General features: G+C 46.1%; 1 protein-coding gene across 3 annotated transcripts in view; it reads left to right on the top strand.

Moving 5' to 3' along the window:
- Positions 1-21,080, top strand: part of SEC24C (SEC24 homolog C, COPII component) — a 62,769-nt gene that overhangs the window by 14,119 nt on the left and 27,570 nt on the right. For 2 of the 3 annotated variants that reach the window (XM_048858971.2, XM_048858974.2), the window contains 6 exons: positions 722-845; positions 2,648-2,823; positions 4,362-4,823; positions 9,318-9,448; positions 11,145-11,213; positions 13,213-13,324. In XM_048858971.2, coding sequence (XP_048714928.2) covers positions 722-845; positions 2,648-2,823; positions 4,362-4,823; positions 9,318-9,448; positions 11,145-11,213; positions 13,213-13,324 — 1,074 coding nt within the window. The remainder of the gene's footprint in view (positions 1-721; positions 846-2,647; positions 2,824-4,361; positions 4,824-9,317; positions 9,449-11,144; positions 11,214-13,212; positions 13,325-21,080) is intronic. The other variant, XM_048858972.2, reaches the window with a different exon arrangement.

Raw genomic sequence — 21,080 nt, forward strand, 5'->3', positions numbered from 1 at the left:
GGAAGTAGACACTGCAAGCATGTCTTTGGCATTGCCCTGTGTGTTGAGGGACTGATAGGAAAGACAAACTTAAACTTACATTTGTTAGATCAAACTGCTTCAGTTGCAGTGTGGACATAATTCTGCAATGAAACTAAGTCTATTAACTACTAACATTCAGTTTGGACATGTTGTTCCTAGTTATATTACAGAAAATATAGTGCCAGGAAACAATTTTATAAATGGTTTCAGCAAATGCTTTTCATCTGCCAGTGTGTACAGGGAAAGTGACCCAATGTTGACATAAGGTCCCACCTGACCACTTCCCTTCCTTAGGTTTGAAAATAATTTATCCACTAGCATAAAGGTGGTCACGCCACTGTTACTGAAAGGATGATGGACATTTGGGCCTTGTCTTTAGTTGACTCTTTGGGCAATGCTACCATTGGTGAACTTCCACCGCTGAGACTTAACCAAATATCATCTAAACCTTTTCTGAGTTGGGGTAGACAACACTGTGGCGAAAAGTGCTGGCATCCTGTTCATGCTAGGTCTTTCACTGTTGCTATGAATGGAGCTGCACTGATGCTTCAGCAATGGTGAAAGGTCAGTGTAGATGCCACCTTTTGTTCACAAATCATTAATCTCCTCTTGTTTCCCTTAGTTTTGTGGGTACCTGGTCAGTGCTGGTAAATTTCTATGAGGTAATCTATGCAATTAATATTTCTCTGTGTATCCCTAGGTACATTAAGAGCGCCTCCACCAACCTCTGGAGCACCTGTTCCTGCTGGCCAGCCAGTGTATAGTCAGTTTGGGCAAGGAGATGTGCAGAATGGGATTGCAACTTCAGCAGTCCAGATGCAAAGGTACTTATGAGAAGAGGAAGTCATAGGAAAGGCTTCAGACACCTTAAATCTATCAAGCTACTAGAGCACCGTACTACTTTCCTACCCTCCCCCACACCTTTCCCTCACCCCCCACCCTCCAAAGAAGGGCAAAAATACTTATGGTCTCTTAACTTGTGCTTTAGGTAGCAAAGAGGTTTTGAAGTGGCTTCAGATTTTTTTTGTCTTACTGCCACTTGTGAAACAATGTAAAGGGAAAGGAATACAACCAAAACATCAGTGAAACTCAATGAGCAGACTTCTCAGAGGTTCTGAGCATTCCCAGTTTCTTTGGCATCAGTGTGGCCGGGGAGTTCTCAGCCACTTTGAAAATCAGGCTAGAAACCTTTTTTTAAAAAGAAAAATTTTTTTATTCCTATAGAATATCTCATGAGCTTGCAACTGTAATGTTACTTCCTGAAACATTCTGTTCTTGTTACCTATGTCAGGGTTGCTCATGAGTGCAGGGCTGTTGTCTTTGGGTTTTTTAGGTGAGAACATTGACACCTGGGTGCAGACCATATTTACAGAATTTCATATGCTTAAAATACAGGTGAGTAGGAAGGAGTCCAAACTTTGAACAAACCAAATTTGAGTCACTGAGCTTAGGGCGTAACTCCTCTTCTCTTCCCCCCAGCGCGCCCCCCCCCCCTTATTTTATTAAAACAGTAGTCTCCAACCTTTTTATGCCCAAGATCACTTTTTGAATTTAAGGGCAACCCAGGATCTACCCCGCCCCTTCCCTGAAGCCCTGCTCACTCCATTTCCTGCCCCCTCCCCCTCGCTCTCCTCCACCCATCCTCCCTCACTTTCACCGGGCTGGGGTAGAGGGAGGGGTGCAGGCTCTGGGCTGGGGCAGAGGGGTTTGCAGTGTGGGAGGGGGCTGCTGGCTCTGGGAGGGGGCTCAGGGCTGGGGCTTGGGGCACGCGGCACAGCAGGGGTTTGGGTGCTGGCTTCAGGAGGACGCTGGGGGTTGGGGTGTGGCCTCCTGCTGGGTGGCACTTATTATGGGTGGCTCCTGGTCTGTGGCGTAGCAAGGCTAAGGCAGGCTCCCTGCTTGTTGTGGCCCCATGCCGCTCCTGGAAGGAGACAATGTGCCCCTGTGGCCCCTGGGGGGGGCATGGTGCTCTATGCGATGCCCTTCTGGCTTCTTTGTGTTCCTTTGGAACTCTGAGGATTCTCCATCCAAGGGCCCCCCTGTCATGCCAGTAGGTTTTAGAGGATGGCTGGGCATAGATCATTTTTGGAGTCAGACAGCATTTCTTTTAATTGGCTGTAATAGTCTCCATTGATTGACACTTAAGCACTTCCTTTTCCCACTCGCTCTCCAAAATGGCTGACCCATCCTAGCTTGACAGCTCTTCCAGCCTCAAACTAACTGTGGGGTGAGACTGAGAAGTACAAGGTAGGTCTCCCACTTGGCAATGCAAAGCACTGCTACTATGCCAGTAGATTGCAGCAGTACTTCTAGGACAGTGCTGTGCCTAACATGGGAAAAAACAAAAGCACAGTGTTTGGTGAGGTGAATCTATAAGAGTATTTATATTGTAAGAAACACAGGATTTCTGATAGCAGAAGTGTTACAGAATATTGAAAGATGTGCAGAAACTGTGATTGTGTTTCAGACTTCATGTACTGCTTAATTCTTGGGTTTTGTGAGAACTTGAAACCAAGAAGGTGTGGTGGAACACTCAAGTGGTTTGTAAAGCATGGAAAACTGTAATTCCTCACATAACAGGGCACTCTTAATAACATTTGTATTCTTTCCTTCTCTCCCCTCACAGGCCCTCTGCATCTCAGCCATTCATACCAGGCACTGGACCCACAGCTGTTAGCCAACCAGCTACCTTCCAGCAATATGGCTCTCCCCCAACCAGCGCGCAGCAACTGACCAATCACATGGCAGGAATGCAGATAGGCAGTTCAGCCTCGGCTCCTCCCCCAGCTGGACTGGGCTATGGTGAGTTGTTATGGCACACAGGGTTGTGTATGTATAATTGCTTTCTTTCTGTGTTCGTATTTTGGTAGTGGAGCCATTTTCATATGGCAGTGACCCTCTTCCAGTAAGAGATAGTGTTTTCTGGACATTGTGTCATGGTAGTATACAGGTAGATCTTATAGTCATAGGCAGTTACTTGAGAAAGCTTAGCACTGAGCCTGTTACATATGGTGATCCTGGGAACAGATTGCAGGAACCGAGGAAGAAAAGTGTAACTGGTTCTACTGTTCAGCTGCACTAGCTGGATGTGAACTGCAGAAATAGACCATTTTCTCAGCCAGGTGTTGCAGATTCTACATACTTTGATGCTGGGCAGGAGCCTGGTCTAAAAAAGGAGGGGGGGAAAAGCCTGTTGGAGCTACCAAAGGGACAAAGTGCTGAACTTGTGTGAACAATAAGTGGATGAAAGACTGTATTGTCCTGCACTGAAGGGTTTCATGGGGCTTTGTAAACTAAATTGACATCAGAAGACTTCTACAGCAGAAAACGTTGAAGCCAGGCACTCTTTTTTCTGTTGTCATTCCTGTAGTTGGCAAGACATTGCCTTTATACAGAAGGTTGGAGATTGCAGTAAAACTAGGTCTTCTCTGCGTGTAAACATTTTTATTGCACTTGAATTGTTTTAGTTAACACACTTAATTTTGCTAAGCCTATTCTGTAATATAGCGTAATCACACTTCATATTGTTAGGAGAAAAACAAGTGGGATTTAAGTATACAAATTCTACTGTACACACTTAAGGAAATATCTTTCTCAAATTTCCCACTATAAATAGTATGGTGTAATTACCTTTAGATAGTAACATATTTTGGTACACAGAAAAAAGACAGGAAATTTGCATTAAGGCTATCGTCTGTCTTGCATTGTTAGGCTTCATGTACACTAGCACTTTTGTCGGTCAGGCTTTGAAAAAAACACTCCGCGACCGACATAAGTTTCACCAACAAAAGTACTGGTGTGGATAATACTGTGTCAGCAGGAGAGGCTCTCCTGCTGACATAGCTAACACCACTTGTTAGGAGTGGTTTAATTATGCTGGTAGGAGAGCTTTCTCCTGCTGGCAAAGAACGGCTACATGGGAGACTTTACAGCTGTAAGGCCCGTTATGTAAACATAGCCTTACAAGGAGAAGGATCAATGGTAGGAGATAAAGTTCACTGTAGCTTTTCAATCTGGCCTTGGCCACTGCATAATGGCCTTCACGTTAATGAAAAGACTCACAATGTTAAACAGCATGAAATGAATTACAAATGTTCCTGGAATCAAAGATCCTTTTCGGGGAGGGGGAGTGATCATGATTCAGGACCTCTTTAGGAACTTCATCTTCCTCAGCCTCTGCGACTCCAGTTTCAGAAGGGCTTTCATTGCGGGGTTTTGTCTGGATTTAAGGTAGAGATCAAGGTAGGTTAGAGGGCATGGATTTTGTTTGTGCTCTCTTAACTCAGGTGGTTTTTGTTTGTGTGAAAGCAAATAATGGCAATAACTTTTCTGCTCGTCAGGTCCCCCAACATCAGTTCCTCCAGCCTCAGGAAGCTTTACTGTGACAGGATCTGGTCTCTACACATCTTACTCTCCAAGCCAAGGACCCCCTCCTGTTACCATGACCCATGTATTACCTCCTACCAGCCTGTCTCAGGGTCTTTCCCTGGCACAACCTGCTTTTTCTGGTCCGCCACTGTCAGCCCAGCGCCTCCCTCAAGCCCCTGGTTTTGTCCCACCTCCCTGCTCCACAGGGATTGGACCTTCCAGTTACCCTCCTACCACTGGGGCCCCAAGACCTTCAACAATGCAAGGCTCACAGTTGCCTGGACATGCTCTAACTGGATTACCAACATCCCAGCCTAATCATGTGTCCTCACCACCACCTCATCCAGCCATGTCTGGGCCTGCAATGACGGGCCTCCAGGGACCACCTCCTCTCACACATCCTTCCCAGTCAGGATACCAAGTGCAGCAGAATGGTAAGTCATCCCGTTGCTCCTTCTGTACTTGATATAAGGTAATGTGCAGTCTGAGTGAACCAGTAGTATTGGTTACTGAGTCGCAGTCATCCAGGACTGTGGCAGTAATTGAAGATTCCAGTATTTCCCTGTCCTATTGAAGGAAGAGAATGTCTTTCTTCCAAATGCATTAGGTACACACAAGGCAGGATCTTTGGTGAGCTTAAACACAAAAAGGAAGCTTACAAGAAGTGGAAACTTGGACAGATGACTAGAGAGGAGTATAAAAATATTGCTTGAGCATGCAGGGGTATAATCAGGCAGGCCAAAGCACAATTGGCGTTGCAGCTAGCAAGGGATGTGAAGGGTAACAAGAAAGATTTCTACAGGTATGTTAGCAACAAGATGATCAGGGAAAGTGTGGAACCCTTACTGAATGGGGGAGGCAACCTAGTGACAGATAATGTGGAAAAAGCTGAAGTACTCAATGCTTTTTTTGCCTCAGTCTTCACAGACAAGGTCGGCTCTCAGACTGCTCCGCTGGGCAGCACAGTATGGGGAGAAAGTGAGCAGCTCTCAGTGGTGAAAGAACAGGTTAAGTACTATTTAGAAAAGCTAGACATGCACAAGTCCATGGGTCCAGATTAATGAATCCAAGGGTGCTGAGGGAGTTGGCTGATGTGATTGCAGAGCCATTGGCCATTATATTTGAAAACTCATGGCGACGGGGGGAGATCCCGCACAATTGGAAAAAGGCAAACATGGTGCCCATCTTTAAAAAAGAGAAGGAGAATCTGGGGATCTATAGACCGGTTAGTCTCACCTCAGTCCCTGGAAAAATCATGGAGCAGGTCCTCAAGGAATCCATTTTGAAGCACTCGGAGGAGAGGAAGGTAATCAGGACTAGTCAGCATGGATTCACCAAGGGCGAGTCATGCCTGACCAGCCTGATGGCCTTCTATAATGAGATGACCAGCTCTGTGGATATGGGGAAAGTGGTGGATGGGATATATCTTGACTTTAGCAAAGCTTTTGATATGGTCTCCCACCATATTCTTGCCAGCAAGTTAAAGAAGTATGGATTGGATGAATGGACTAGAAGGTGGATAGAAAGCTGTCTAGATTGTCGGGCTCAACGGGTAGTGATCAATGGCTCAATGTCTAGTTGGCAACCGGTATCAAGCGGAGTGCCTCAGGGGTCGGTCCTGGGGCCGGTTTTGTTCAACATCTTCATTAATGATCTGGACGATGGGATGGATTGCACCCTCAACAAGTTTGTGGATGACACTAAGCTGGAGGGAGAGGTAGATACGCTGGAGGGTATGGATAGGGTCCAGAGTGACCTAGACGAATTGGAGGATTGGGCCAAAAGAAATCTGATGAGGTTCAACAAGGACAAGTGCAGATTCCTGCTCTTAGGAAGGAAGAATCCCATGCACTGCTACAGGCTGGGGACCGAATGGCTAAGCGACAGTTCTGCAAAAAAGGACCGGGGGATTACAGTGGACGAGAGGCTGGATATGAGTCAACAGTGTGTCCTTGTTGCCAAGAAAGCTAATGGCATATTGGGCTGCATTAGGAGGAGCGTTGCCAGCAGATCGAGGGAAGTGATTATTCCCCTCTATTCGGCACTGGTGAGGCCATATCTGGAGTATTGTGTCCAGTTTTGGGCCCCTCAGAACTACAGAAAGGATGTGGACAAACTGGAGAGAGTCCAGCAGAGGGCAACAAAAATGATTAAGGGCTAGGGAATGTGACTTACCAGGAGAGGCTGAGGGAACTGGGCTTGTTTAGTCTGCAGAAGAGAAGAGTGTGGGGGGGATTTGATAGTACCCTTCAAGTACCTGAAGAGGGGTTCCAAAGAGGATGGAGTTCAGCTGTTCTCAGTGGTGGCAGATGACAGAACAGGGAGCAGTGGTCTCAAGTTGCAGTAGGGGAGGTGTAGGTTGGATATTAGGGGGCACTGTTTCGCTAGGAGGGTGGTGAAGCACTGGAATGGGTTACCTAGGGAGGTGGTGGAATCTCCATCCTTAGAGGGTTTTAAGGCCCTGCTTGACAGAGCTCTGGCTGGGATGATTTAATTGGTGTTGATCCTGCTTTGAGCAGGGGGTTAGACTGAATGACCTCCCGAGGTTTCTTCCAACCCTAATCTTCTATGATCTCTTTGCACTGCAGGAGAGTATGGACTTATAGTCTGAGTTAGGTGCAAGAGTGGTCTGGTTCCTGATTTGTGTCTGTGTGGTCTCTTGGCTGCATTTTTTTCACTAGTGTTCCCTTTAGCTTGTTCAGAGTTTAGAGGAGAGTTCTGAGATCACCTCTGGTGGATGTATCCCTAATGGAGATTTAGTGTTTACTCCATGCTTCTTGGTCAATGTAGATGCTAACTGAGTTAAGCTGAATTAGAAAAAAATTATTTTGGCTTGCATTGGTACAAAAGTATTTCTAACTGTTTAGCACCATATGTTTGCATTGTTCTTTACAAGAATAAAATATGGTCCCCTGCCCTGAAGAGTTTGCAATTCGAATTAAGTATGTTGAGCTTTGGTTGGTAAAGTTGACATTTGCTTTCTCCTATATTCAGAAGTAGAGGATTTACAAAAATTAAATATCGGTGCTTGGGGATTAAAATGTGCACACCCTGCATGTTTATGGAAGTATTGTAACATGTTGAGAATGGATTGCTACTCTCCCTCCTTCTGACGCTTCCTTCTTCCATCTCCTTATGCCTTGATTTGTCTGCCTTAGTGAACTAAAGAGCAGTAAATTTAGTACGTATGAATAGAAGTATTTAACATAAGATCTACAGTTCTCATCCTGTTATGTTGTCTGCTGTTGATCACTGCATTGTAGAGTGGTATAGTTGCTGATCAGGGGGTTTAGAGCGAGGCACACGTGAGTTCTAACCCTGACTGAAGTTCTCTTTTTGATCAGGTTACTTTATCCCTTTGAATTTTTCTCCCTTTGAAGGGGTGTTGAGGATGAATTAATATCTATTGACAGGTTTCAGAGTAACAGTCGTGTTAGTCTGTATTTGCAAAAAGAAAAGGAGTACTTGTGGCACCTTAGAGACTAACCAATTTATCATGCTCAAATAAATTGGTTAGTCTCTAAGGTGCCACAAGTACTCCTTTTCTTTTTGCGAATACAGACTAACACGGCTGTTACTCTGAAACCTGTCAATAGAAACAGCCGTGTTAGTTTGTATTCGCAAAAAGAAAAGGAGTACTTGTGGCACCTTAGAGACTAACCAATTTATTTGAGCATGATAAATTGGTTAGTCTCTAAGGTGCCACAAGTACTCCTTTTCTTTTTGTTAATATCTATTACATTTTCTGTTGAATGAAAGCGCTGAATGGTTGTGACCATTAATGTTGATAACTAGCTGCAAGGATCAGGAAGAAGTTCCCTGCAGCATTTTACAATTGGCTAGGTGAATTACCTACTTCTTAAAAGCTATCTGCCCAGTGTAGTTTTTGTTATTGGCCATGTCACTTAGGTTATGTCTACACTAGTGAGCTTACAGCGGGCACAGCTGTATTGATGCAGCTGTGCCGCCATAAGATCAGTTGTCTAGCACCTCTATGCTGACAGGAGAGAGCTCTGCCATCAGCATAATAAAACCACCCCCAACAAGCGGCAGTAGCTTTGTCAGCGGGTGAAGCTTGCCCACCAACATAGCGCTGTGCACACTACCGCTTATGCTGGTGAAACATGTCGTTCAAGGGGTTAGTTTTTTCAAGATTCCCAAGGGACCTAAATTTTGCCAATGGAAGTGGTAGTATAGACATGGCCTAAGTGTTTAAGACACTGCTGGGCAGAACTATCCATTTTGTAAGAGAACAGTAGCAGGTACTTAGCTATCTACCTATATACTGCCTTCTGTGTCTTTTGCAGCCGAAACAACCGTGTACCACCCCAGGAATTTCCATTAATGAAGTATAAAGCAAAATGAAATAAATATATGCAATTTAAAAACTAAACAAATTAGAATAGCAGAATTTTAATCTGTGCTAATCTCGGGCAACACAAAAGCTGTCTGACACGCTTCTATCAGTATTTCTTTATTTTGTTGGTGCAGTATGGGGTACTGGACTGCTTTGGTCATAGTTTATATTAGCCAGATCTGCAGCATAGCCTGTGTTTTCATAGAGGCTTTAATGCAGATCTAACCCATTGCCTACTGTCTTAAAGGACCAGTTCTTCCCATTTCTGAAACAGGTTCCAAAAATGGATTACTTAAATCACCATTAAATCTGGACTACTCTGATAGAGAGACAGGTTACAATTGAAGAATTTGGGTAAATCTCTTCAATCCTAATTACTTAAAGGGCAGGTAGCTGTCCATTTTTGGATTAAGGTGACTAGAATAACTGGTTAAGAAAGGAAGTGTTTAGTAGTATTTGTATTAAAGTAGCTCCAGGGAGCCCTAGTAATAGACCCAGGACCCCGTTGTGCAAGGCGCTGTACAAATACAGAACAATTAGTTATGCTTTCATTCTGTTGTCTCATTTTCAGGTTCCTTTGGACAGGTTAGGGGCCCACAATCAAACTATGGCGGTGCTTATCCAGGAACATCAAATTATGGGAGTCAACCTGCACCACCTCCCCCGCCAAAACGCTTGGATCCGGACTCCATTCCTAGCCCTGTAAGTTAATTCAGTTCTCACCAACGTGAACTTCCACATAAAACATCTTCTTATAAATCAAACTGACGGGTGCCAAAAACTGGTCCCAATGCTCTATCTGTTGGCTTTGTTCTTCATACTTCTGCCCATGAATGGAGGTTCTGGGAATATAACCTCTGATTTACCAGAAACAGTATTATCTAGTGATTAGAGCATGGAACTGGGTGTAGGCCATCTGAGTTCCCTTCCCAACTCTGTCATTGATTCCGTGTGTGGTCTTGAACACATTACTGAGCCTCTCTCTCCCTTTGTTTCTCTGTCTGTAAAAATGGGATACTTACCTGCCTCAGACCCAAAAGCAGAAGTATGGGGGTATTTCAAGTGCACATTGATTTATCAAAGTAGTGCATATTGTCACTCCCCCGGACAGAATTTGATCATTGTGTGCTGATGTTTGTTAGTTGCTTTTCGAAAGGGTCTACATCTGCTGGTTTAGGCACAACACATGACCTGCCTTAAAAATGATCAGATGTCCTGTGGGGATGGTCACCTGAATTTTGAAAACCTCCCACTTCACTGATAGGACAAAATAAGTTCTCTGTCTGAAACAGTTGACTGACTGACACAGGTCCCAAAACTGCATTAATTTTATCTGACATTGAGATTATCCAGCTTCTAAGAAGGATATAAACAATTGAGTTAGAAACCAATGAACGCTCAATTTGAGGAGGCCTGAAGAGCTTGTTTATAGTATGGTGGGCCATTCGTTATAGGTGTACTATTACTCAATCATGACAGGAACTGATTGAATATATAACACCATAGCAGTTAATCCAGCTCTGCTGATATTTTGTTTAACGTATGGGCCATAAATGTGTCGTCTTTCCTGTTCCGCTAGATGTAACTTCAAAGCAGCTAGTTAACTCTGTTGCCAAGAACGTTCTATGCAGAATCGTGGGAGACACTGGTAGTTGAAGGATGAGCTATTTCTCAAATTTTAATCCTCTGCAGAAGGGAGGTTCCAAAAAGCAGGCAGGGGAGTGCAGACAAGCAACAGTGTGAAATGACAGTCCCTCGTAATTCCTACCACTAGCCTCTTAGGCTCGTCCTCCACTCTTCCTGATTCTGCTGAGTTGGTGTTTCCAAAGACCACAATTGCTTCTGATGCTGACAAACTTTTTTAGGGCAGTGATTTTAGTCACTTCTTAAATTTTATACCTGGCTTTAATCCGGCTTTACCACCTGATCTAGCTAACGGTATTGAAGTCCTAGGCTTTTCTGGTTTTCGATTTGATGTTTGTGTGTGTTTTAGGACTTGCTTTTTGGAAGGAATGGGGGCATTTTAATACCTTTGCTTGCTTCTCTTTCACTAAATTAAATCTCAAGAAACAGAGATTGCATGCTCCATTGCAGCATGTTCTTAAAGCGCAAATCCCCAAATTCTAACAAAACAAGCATGTGAGCCATTATCTCTGCCAACATAATGCTCAGAACCCAAGAACAGTTCAATGGCAAGACAGATTCTGGGATTAATGTGTAGTATGGAAGCAGATGTGTTCTTTTCCTCTTGTTGCATGATTGTACAAATGTATATATCTAACTCCAGTGCTATAAATTCGGGCAGAGAGAAGTAACACTGTTACTTTTTGTTTTATTACTCTTTCTTTGTTTTTCTTTTTGTGGCACTCTGTTACTTTAAAAAAAAAAAAAAAAAAAGCATCTCAGTGAGCTGCCACCCCAGCAGAAACCCAGGCACAGAATAGACCCAGATGCAATTCCTAGCCCAGTAAGTGCGGTGTCTGTCTTCTATCATCTGTGTTGGTGACCACCTGTGCATGCTTGCGGCATAAGCTTCACCTTACTAACCCTTCAGTGTTAATCTTTTATCCTTCTTTCCCATCCCTTTCTGCTTACCTCATCAAAATGAATAAAATAAACACCACATGGGGACTGGTCATGAAATAAGGGGCAATAGAAAGTGGACAGCACTTTGGAAGCAGATTATGAAGAATGTCTCCCCTCCACATTGTCTGCCTGACCTTTAAAAGCAAAATACCTACCTACATGTAGCTCACGAAAGCTCATGCTCGAATAAATTGGTTAGTCTCTAAGGTGCCACAAGTACTCCTTTTCTTTTTGCGAATACAGACTAACACGGCTGTTACTCTGAAACAAAAAATGCAGTATGAGTAGTTACACATACTCTCTCTGCATACCATATGCATTACAAGTACACACAGTTTGTTCCTTAGTGGAAGTCTTTTCCACCTGTGTAAATTGAATTTGATTACTGTTTATTCTTGAGGTGCCAATACTGGGCTAATGTTTGATGTATTGTCTCACTTTTGAAGTAACCATTTTGTTTTGACATTAATTCCTTGTCTGAGTCCCTTAGCAGACTTTCTCTGAGGCATGGGGAGCTATAAACATTCTTTCATTATCTGTGATCCTACGCCACTGTTAAAAATTAAAATGTTACATTTGTAAATTAGAAATGTGCCTTGAGAATCTTTTTAAAATGAAAAGTATTTACCTTTGGATTGGAGGAAAATGGTGGATTAGATTTTCTATTACCCCAATATCATTTCTGTTTTACTGGTGATTGGCTAAAGTTGGTCACATGACTCGTATCTAATCAGTGATGACACCAACTTCAGTTAATCTGTAGAGTTTTGAGAAGAGATTTTTCCTGGAATGGTCACAGTCTGATTCTGTGGTTGAGCATTCCACTTGCACAGTTTAGAACATGTACTGTGTAAGGGTAACAAGAACTCTCCTGTGTAACACTCTGCATGTTAAAATAGGTTGCAAATTGGGGGATATAATTTGCGGGCATTGGATTGTTCAGTATGATCAGTGCTAGATTAATGCTTAAAATGGATTTGGCATTGGTACTGAAAAGGTAGTTAAAAGGGCTCAATTCTCTTTCTATAGTCTCCCATTCTGTGGCAGAATTCATTGGATACTTTTAATCCAAAAGTGCTGTTGAACTTCATAATGCATAATCTCTAATTAGATGTATTCTTTTAAACAAGTTTGTCCCGGTAATTAGTGGATTTAACACTGTTACCATCCTGTCGAGCTCAGCTTGAATGATCTGTAACAGTCTGAGTTGCAGACTGGCCTCGGTCCCAAAAGCTCAAAGTATGAACTAGTGAGAGCACTGTGTAGAAGTGATCAAATTCCTTCTGAGTTTTCATATTACTTTTGGTCACAGTCTAATCAGATATACAGTGGAATAGCTTCACTTTGTGAAAATACTGGGAACTTAACAGCTCAGAAAGAAAAGGCAGGCAAAAAAGGAAGTGCAAGCTGAAAGATATTTGGAAATTATAACAAAGCTGCCAGAGAGATCTGTCTGTGACTGTAGTTGCAACAGAGCATACTGGGGAGCAGTAAAGAGCAGAATACTGTTAGAAAGTATTTTCTTGGGCCAAATTTTGCTTTGTGAGTCCAGATCAGATCTTAAAATGTAAAACATGTCAATCTTCAAAATAATTAAAACAATAGAAAACTGGGAAGGGGGTTAAAATGTGGTGGCTTTTTTTTTTTTTTTTTGTGGTGGTGGTGGTTGTTGAAATAAACCCATCTCTTGTTTTATTCCCAATTCCGAAACCATAAGAGTTGACTGCTTGGTAAAGCTTAAACTAGGTCTAGGCTTCTCAATTCTTAGAGCTAGTAATGTTTGTCCCAATCCCTGTCTGATTGCTCTGTAACTCCAGATTCTGTGTTCCCCCTCCATGAAATGGAGCCTGCTGTGACTAACATGCTGCTTTCCATTCTAGATCCAAGTAATTGAAGATGACAGAAATAACCGCGGATCAGAGCCATTCATCACTGGAGTTAGAGGGCAGGTCCCACCCCTCGTTACTACCAATTTTCTGGTGAAAGATCAAGGTAAAATACTGTTCACTCCCTCCGTAAGTCCTCCTCTTACCTTCCCCTCCCCCCCGCACAAAAAAAAGCACATTACCAAAGATCCAATTACATTATTATCAGACATTCTTAATGGAGAAGTCTGAGGAGCATTCCCTTTATGGTGCAGGGGCACTAGCTTTTTACCAGTGGAGGCCTGAGTTCAAATTCTGTTTCAGGTCACAAGTGAAATGAGTAGAGCCCCAACTTGTACTCCAGTGGATGTTTTGGCCACCTAGAACTAATCAACAAGTAAAGACAATTGACACTTCCTTGGGGAAGGCATAAGAACCAACATAGCAAAGTGTGTTAAAAAGCCAGGAATAAACAGTTTTTCTTCAAGTGTTCGCTCATGTCAATTCCATTCTAGGTGTGCATGCGCACACGTGCACGGCTGTTGGAGATTTTTTGCCTTCGCAGTATCCGTAGGGTCAGCTGCGGTGCCCTCTTGAGTGCTGCGCTCATGCATCAGTTCCTTCTCACCTCCCATGGTGGTCAGTTAAAGCGCCTTTCCCTTGCATAGCAAGGATTAGTGGTTCTTCTACTCCAGTCTTCGAGCCTTAGGGCCTTGTAAATAGTTTGTAATTAGTAAGTAGTTGTTAAGTAGTCTAGTTATAGAGAGTCCCAGTGGGGACTTTGCCCCAAGCAGGGCATGCCTCAGTCTCAAGGTTTTAAGCCCTGCTCTGACAGTGACCCCCAAGCAGCTGCCTCAAAGGCTTGAGGGAATCACACATGTGAAGCATCTGTAAGTGTTGCATCTGTAAGAACTTTTGTCCCAGAACTGAGAGAGAGCGAGACATCTGTTTGAGGACCCTCCTCATCTAGGCTGCTCCCCACCCGGCATTCGAGCCTTCTTGTCTAGACTCTGCCCTGAGCACCTCAGCGCACCCCGGCACCGGGCTCCATCCGACACCACTGGTGTCTGAGAGGAGCTCAAAGAAGGGTGATGCCCCAGCACTGAGCAAGAAGGGCGAAGGACCCAATTTGGGCCGACAGCCCACACCGGAGCCACACAGGGACCTCCCTCCTCTCCCCTCCACCCCCAATGGGGCCCCCTCGCTCCCCAAGGCATCCGCCACTGACTCCAGAAAGTGCTAGGAGACCCAGATTGGTGACGGGGACTATGCCTTCACAGGCTTTCCCGGCGCCCAGAGAGCAGAGGCCTCTACCAGTGCTGCCAGCCCCACGTGTCGTAGGTCATGGCAAAGGCTTACAGTGAAGGCAAGCCAGTGGTAAAGACCCCTCTGAGGGTAGGCAAATGATGCTGGTCTCCGGAATAGAGACAGCGTTTTCCATCTCCACGCCCCAGGTCTCCATCTTCTACAGGATGTCCTAGATCACTGGCTTGTCTCACTCTTGTCGCAGTCTCTGCCCTCTCAACGTGGGTCACCTAGAGGAAGGCACCGATCATCCTTCCACTGGCTGTCTGCTCGGCACAGATCTCAGTTTCGTAGACCATGGGAGCGGTCTGCGTCATGGTACTGAGCTCCCTGTCCCTAATCCATCTACTCGAGGCACCGGTCTCCCGTGGCAATGGTTAGCCATCAGACGCAATCTTCTACGTCCTCTCTGTGGTCACCGGAAGGTGATTTCTCCAGTATGGAAAGGGAATTCAGCCCTTCACTGTGACAGCATTGGCGCAATTGGGCACCTGAGGCTGCGTCGACCTCCGTGATGCCATCATGGCAGCGAGGCTAGTGGCTGGCGCAGTAGCCCTATGGGGGCGCGTGGGGCGTGCCTGTGATGCCGATGCCTCCAATCCACTCCTCTGCCACCGCCTCAGAGCAGCAACCGGCAGCACCGAGCACAGTATGCGAGGTGCACTCGAAGGCCAGGGTAGAGGAGTAAGCGCCCACCCCGAAACCCTCTTCCCCCATGAGGAATGATTTCTTGGGGCCTCCCCTGGTAATTCAGTAGTCGTCCTCCTCCCCGGATCAGGCAGTGGTCTTGTATACGCACGCCATGGCTCATCAAGGGCAGATCTCAGGAACTGGTGCAGTGGAGCCTCGATCTGGTACGTTCCACCTGCCATGACCTGGGCCTGTTGGTAAACTAAAAATTTGACCTTATGGCTGGTGCAATGAATAGAGTTAATTGGGGCGGCTCTCGACTTCGCTCAAACCACAGCCTTCCTTCTGGAGGTGCATTTTCAGGAACCATCACGTAAATGTCAGGGAGCTTGAAGCGGTTTGCCTCGACTGAGAGATGTTCCTGTCCCACCTGAAGGGCATGGTGGTGCAGGTCCTGACAGACAATACCACCGCAATGTATTATATCAACAGGCAGGACCAAGCCAGGTTGTTGGCCCTTTACCAAGAAGTTTTCAGCCTTTGGGACTTGTGTGCAGCATGCCATCCACCTGGTAGCCACACATCTGCCTGGGGCGAGGAATGTGTTAGCAGATCACCTCAGCAGAATCTTCTCATCTTGCCACGAGTGGTCGCTCCATCCAGAGGCTGTCGGAGTAATCTTCCAGTGGTGGGGGACTCCCCAGGTGGACTTGTTCGCGTTCCGTCAGAACAGGAAATGCCATGCATTCTGTTCAATCCGGGGAATGGGTAGAAGATTGGAAGATTCAAGGACCACTCTCAGATCTTAATATTTATATACCTGCAACAAAACAAACAACAAGGCAGGTATTATACATTATAGCGTCCCAGACAGGCCCCATACACAGAGCAACTGAGACAATACGCTAACCAGAGACATAGGCAGAGACCGACCAGATGCAGATCAAACTCTTCCCAATCCACCACATCCCAACAATCAACATCTAAACAGCAGATTTGAAGGTTTTGTCCAGTGCTTGACAAACCTCCCACAACTTTTGCTGCCAACACCACTTCCAACCAATCATCCTTTTACTAACTGTCTAAAGCGTTCTATCCAACTTGGCAAACTATCACTTCTGACAGACAGGAATTGGAAATCATCAAAATCAGCTATGCCGTCCCTCTTCAGGGACCCCTCGTGAACCCCTCCTGAGACAGGAAGTAGAATATCATCTACACCTGTAGGTGCTAAAGCCAGTTTTGGTACATCAGAGGGAAGGGCTTCTATTCTCCCCCCCCTTTTTTTTTTAACCCAGAAGATATCTGGAGGATGGTGTCACCCATCCTTGATCTCAGAAAGCTAAACAAATTCGTCAGAACACACGATTCAGGATGGTTATGTTACCTACAATCATTCCAGCGCTGGAACAAGGGGATTGATTTGCAGCCCTTGACCTTCAAGACACACACTTTCACATTGCTATACGTCCAACGCACAGGAAATTTCTTCAATTCATACAGGGACAGAATCATTTCCAATATACGGTACTACCCTTTGGCCTTTCCACAGCCTCCTGGGTATTTTCCAATGTCCTTGCTGTGGCAGCAACCCTCCTTTGCAAGCATGGGGTCACAATATACCCCCTACTTAAACAATTGTCTGATCAAGACTCTCATTTAGGAAGAAGCCATCACAGTCGTGCAACAGACAATGTCACTCTTCACAAGTCTCAGTCTACTAATAAACTTCCAACAGTCCACACTAATGCCAGTCAGAAACTGGACTTAATCGGCGCCCATCTAAATTCTCTAGAAGCAACAGCATCATTACCTCCTCAGAGATTCGCCACTCTAATGAACCTCATCAATACCTTAGTGCACAGCCCACAGATATCCACCAGAGCCTGCCTCCAACTACAAGGTCACATGGTGTCGACCACATACGTGGTGAAACACACCAGGGTGCACATGCACTGCTTGCAGGGTTGGCTCAAGAAAGTGAACACCCCACAGAAATGCAGTTTGAACAAACTTCTAAGCATGCCAGTAAAGGTCAAGGCCTCACTACAATGGTGGAATCACCTGTGCAACATCTCCGTAGGCGTCCCTTTCCTACAGCTTCCTCCCGAAATGGTAACCACAACAGATGCCTCTACTGGGATGGCGTGCCCACTTAGGCAACCTTATAGTACAGGTAAGATGGTCTCTTTCCAAATCAACACTCCACATCAGTGTACTTGAACTGCTCGCAGTTTGCAATGCCTGTCCACATTTCATGCCTCTGATCAAAAACAGAAACCTACAGATTGTGACGTACAGTGTGGCCTAAATGTTCCACATAAGCAAACAGGGAGTGTGACCTCGGTTCCTCACTATGTAGGGAGGTCAAAGCTCTGGACATGGTGCATCCAACACAGCATCACCATATCCGCCATCTACCTGCTGAAGTCTCAGAAGGTCACAGCTGAGGCATTAAGTCCAAGGTTCTCTAACGATCACTAGTGGGAAATCAACACCTGTGTGATCCAGAGCATTTTTCAACTATGGGGGTTTCCCATGCTAGACTTATTCACCACAAAACAGAACAGCAAATGCCCAAATTTTTGCTCTGGAGTGGGTCTGGAGCCAAGATCCAGAGGTGGAGCATTTTTCATCCTATAGGATACACCCTTCCTGTATGCCATCACTCCCACCCCATTGCTGTCCAGCGTCTTGCATAAGATCAGGATCGATCAAGCCAAAGTCATTCTGATAGTACCTGCCTGGCCCAGGCAAACCTGGTACCCATACCTGCAATGGATGTCCTTATGCCTCCATGTCTTCTCCCACTTCTTCCAAATCTCCTTTCTCAGGAAGCAGGTCAGACTCTGCATCCAAACTTGGAGTCGCTCCATCTCAGAGCCTGGCTCCTCAGTGGTTCCAAGGCGAGGAGGTAACTTGTTCGGAGGACATTGAAGACATCTTGCTAAACGACAGGCGGCCCACTACACAAGTTATGTACCTCACAAATGAAAGAGATTCCACATGAGGTGCCTAAACAAACAAATTGAGGCCATCACCTCAACCATACCATTGGTCCTGGACTACATGCTTTACCTTAAGAAATCTGGCCTTTTAATGAGTTCAGTATGAGCACATCTGGCTGCCATTACAATATTCCATGACAAAGTGGACGGTGTTTCAGTCTTTGCTTACCCAATTACCAAAAGATTTCTCCAGGGAGTGCGCAACCTCTACCCAGATCCAGAACCCCAACGCCCCTGTGGGACCTCACTTTAGTGCTTTGATTCCTCACAACTGCCCTATTCAAACCTTTGGCTATGTGTTCTCTACTACACCTTTCCATGAAAGTGGCCTTTCTAGTTGCCATCAAGATGAGTAACCCTCTCCTAGATAAATGGAGTGTGATGCAGAACTTCCACAGTCAGATTGCCTTCTGATGTAGCGGGGAAGAACGTGCTCCACCCTGACAGTTGATGTAGTACATGGCAGTTGTATTGTCCATGAGAACCGAAACAGCCTTATCTGTAATGTGGGGCAGGAACATTTGGTGGGGTAGGCAGACTACCCCGAGTTTCCCTGATATTGATGGAAAGAGAGAGCTCTTCTTGGGACCATAGGCCTTGAGTCCTGAGGCACCCTAGGTGGGCTCTCCAACCCAGCGCTGAGGCATCGGAGACCAGGGACACCAACGGTTGGGGCCTTGAAAGATACTCCTGCACAGACAGTGCATTGGTTCCACCACCAAGTCAACAAATCAAGGCCCTAGTGGGGGACAGTGAGTACCATGTCCAGATGATATCACAAAGGTGAATATACAGTGGCCAGCCAGACCTGGAAAGGTCTGAGACATAGCCTCACGTGTTGCACCACATATGTGCATGATGCCATGTGGCCTAGCAGGCTCAAGCACATCTGGACTGTGGTGACCGGATGTGTCTGACAGGAACACGATCCTGCAGAAGTAAGGCCTTTCCCGTATGGAGTTGAGAACTACCCATATGAACTCTATCCTTTGTACAGGTATAAAGGTGGATTTCAGATAGTTCATTAGTAGACCTAAGGCCAAGTTTGAGGCCACCTGCTTTAAGAAGTCCTGGTGAGCCTTTTGGTCATCTTGAGGTAGGGAAACACGATAGCCACCACTGCCTCTTCTGGGGAAGAGAAGGAAGAGGCTAAGGCTTGTTGAAAGGACTCTGCCTTTCCGAGACCTGTGGGACCTCCTCTTCAGGTTTGGCCCTGAGCTCAGCACCGGAGTCTGGGGTCTCGCAGTGTGGTACTGGAGGTGCCCTACTTTCCGAGGTCACAGAATACGAACACCTCAAAATGGTGCCCTGGCCTGGGGGGGGACCCCCCATGGGTTCCAAAAAAGATCATTGCATGAGTGCCAGTCCCCATGGTCCTGGAGGCCAAGTGTTTGGGGGCACCCTAGCACCTGAGGTCACAGCAGAATAGGAATAGTGCAGGGAGTAGTGCGGGTGATCCTGACAGTGGGGAGAGTAGGGCCCCAATTTAGACTGATGGGGAAGACAGGCTGTGGTGGGGAGACCAAGGGAGTGCTGACCCTCTCAGTGCTGGCAAACGGTGTCACGGAGAAGTCTGAGCCAAGGTTCCCCTAGTGGTGCCACATGAAAGCTGGAGGATGGCTCTCTGCCGCTCATCGGTACCAGCGGTGCAGTCCTGAATCTCCAGGGACTCTGGGACTGGGAGAGTGAGCAGGTCTCTAGCAGCCGCAAATGCCTCTAGGGTTGACAAACAGGTACCACAAACGGACCAGTACAGTGTCTGCTGGAGGATAACACTTTCCGCGCTGGAATTAGTGGAGCTTGTGGGGGTACTGAGGCTGGCGGAGGTGGGTGCTGCGGTGCCGGAGAGGAAGAACAGCTTGACACAGGTCTCACTCTGTCGAGATCCCCTGACCTGCTTCCTTTCAGCACTGGGGAACAATTCTTCTCTGGGTGCTTACAGTGCTGCTCTGAGGTGCCAGGAAGGAGAATTGGTGCCAGGACTCTCAACTGGTGAGAAGAGCTCTCCGCACCAAAACTGAGGTGCTTGGTGCCAAGTCTGAGTGCGACTCCAGTGCTGGTCTTAAGGCTGTGTCCATGAGGAGGACCCTCAGCCTTGCCTCTTGGTCTTTCTTGGTGCAGGGTCTAATGTCCCTGCAGATCTGGCAGCAGTCTTTCTGATCTTCCCCTAAGCACTTGAGACAGCTCCACTACGGGTCACTTAAGGATATAGACTTGCCGCAGGAAGCGCAGGGCTTGAGGCCTGGTGGCTGAGGCATACCCTGGTACCGGTGCGTGGACAAGTCTCTCCAGCCAAGTGTGGAGGTGTCCAGAACTCATTAAGTAAACTACAATAACTATATGCACTAGAAAAGAAGAAAAAAACCACTGGGAGAAATTACCTGAGCAATATGGGAAGTTCTAGCAACCATCATAGGCGGTAAGAAGGAACTGAAGGGGCATGTGGTTGGCGGGACCTTTTATACCAGCACTATAAGCACATGGCACCAGAGAGCGCTGAAGCTGACCCAATGGGAATTACAAAGGGAAAAAATTCTGGCAACTGTACTTGGGGCACGCACAAGCCATGTTGGAACAGACATGTGGGAGCACTCGAATTATGTTTCATGGGTACAACTGAGAGGTGCACCCATACTGGAGTAGTAGGGGTGTTACACATCAGGAGTGAGGTGCATTGGGAACACAGAGGTCTAGGAATAGAAATACATTATGGTTAAGGCTACGTTTATGTCACAGAGGTCATGGAAGTCACGGAATCCGTGACTTCCAGAGACCTCCATGACATTCCCTGCTTCAGCCTCAGGGGCTGCAGGACTCTGGAGTTGACAGCCAGTGGGGCCCAGTGGGTTCCGGCGACAGCAGCAACAAGCGACAGGGCCCCCTGCATAGTTCCAGTGACAGGTGACAGACTCCTGAGGGGGCCCTCCTCAGGGTTCCAGC

This window comes from Caretta caretta, chromosome 7 (genome assembly GCF_965140235.1).
Source record: "Caretta caretta isolate rCarCar2 chromosome 7, rCarCar1.hap1, whole genome shotgun sequence".
In the NCBI taxonomy this organism is placed as follows: Eukaryota; Metazoa; Chordata; order Testudines; family Cheloniidae; genus Caretta; species Caretta caretta.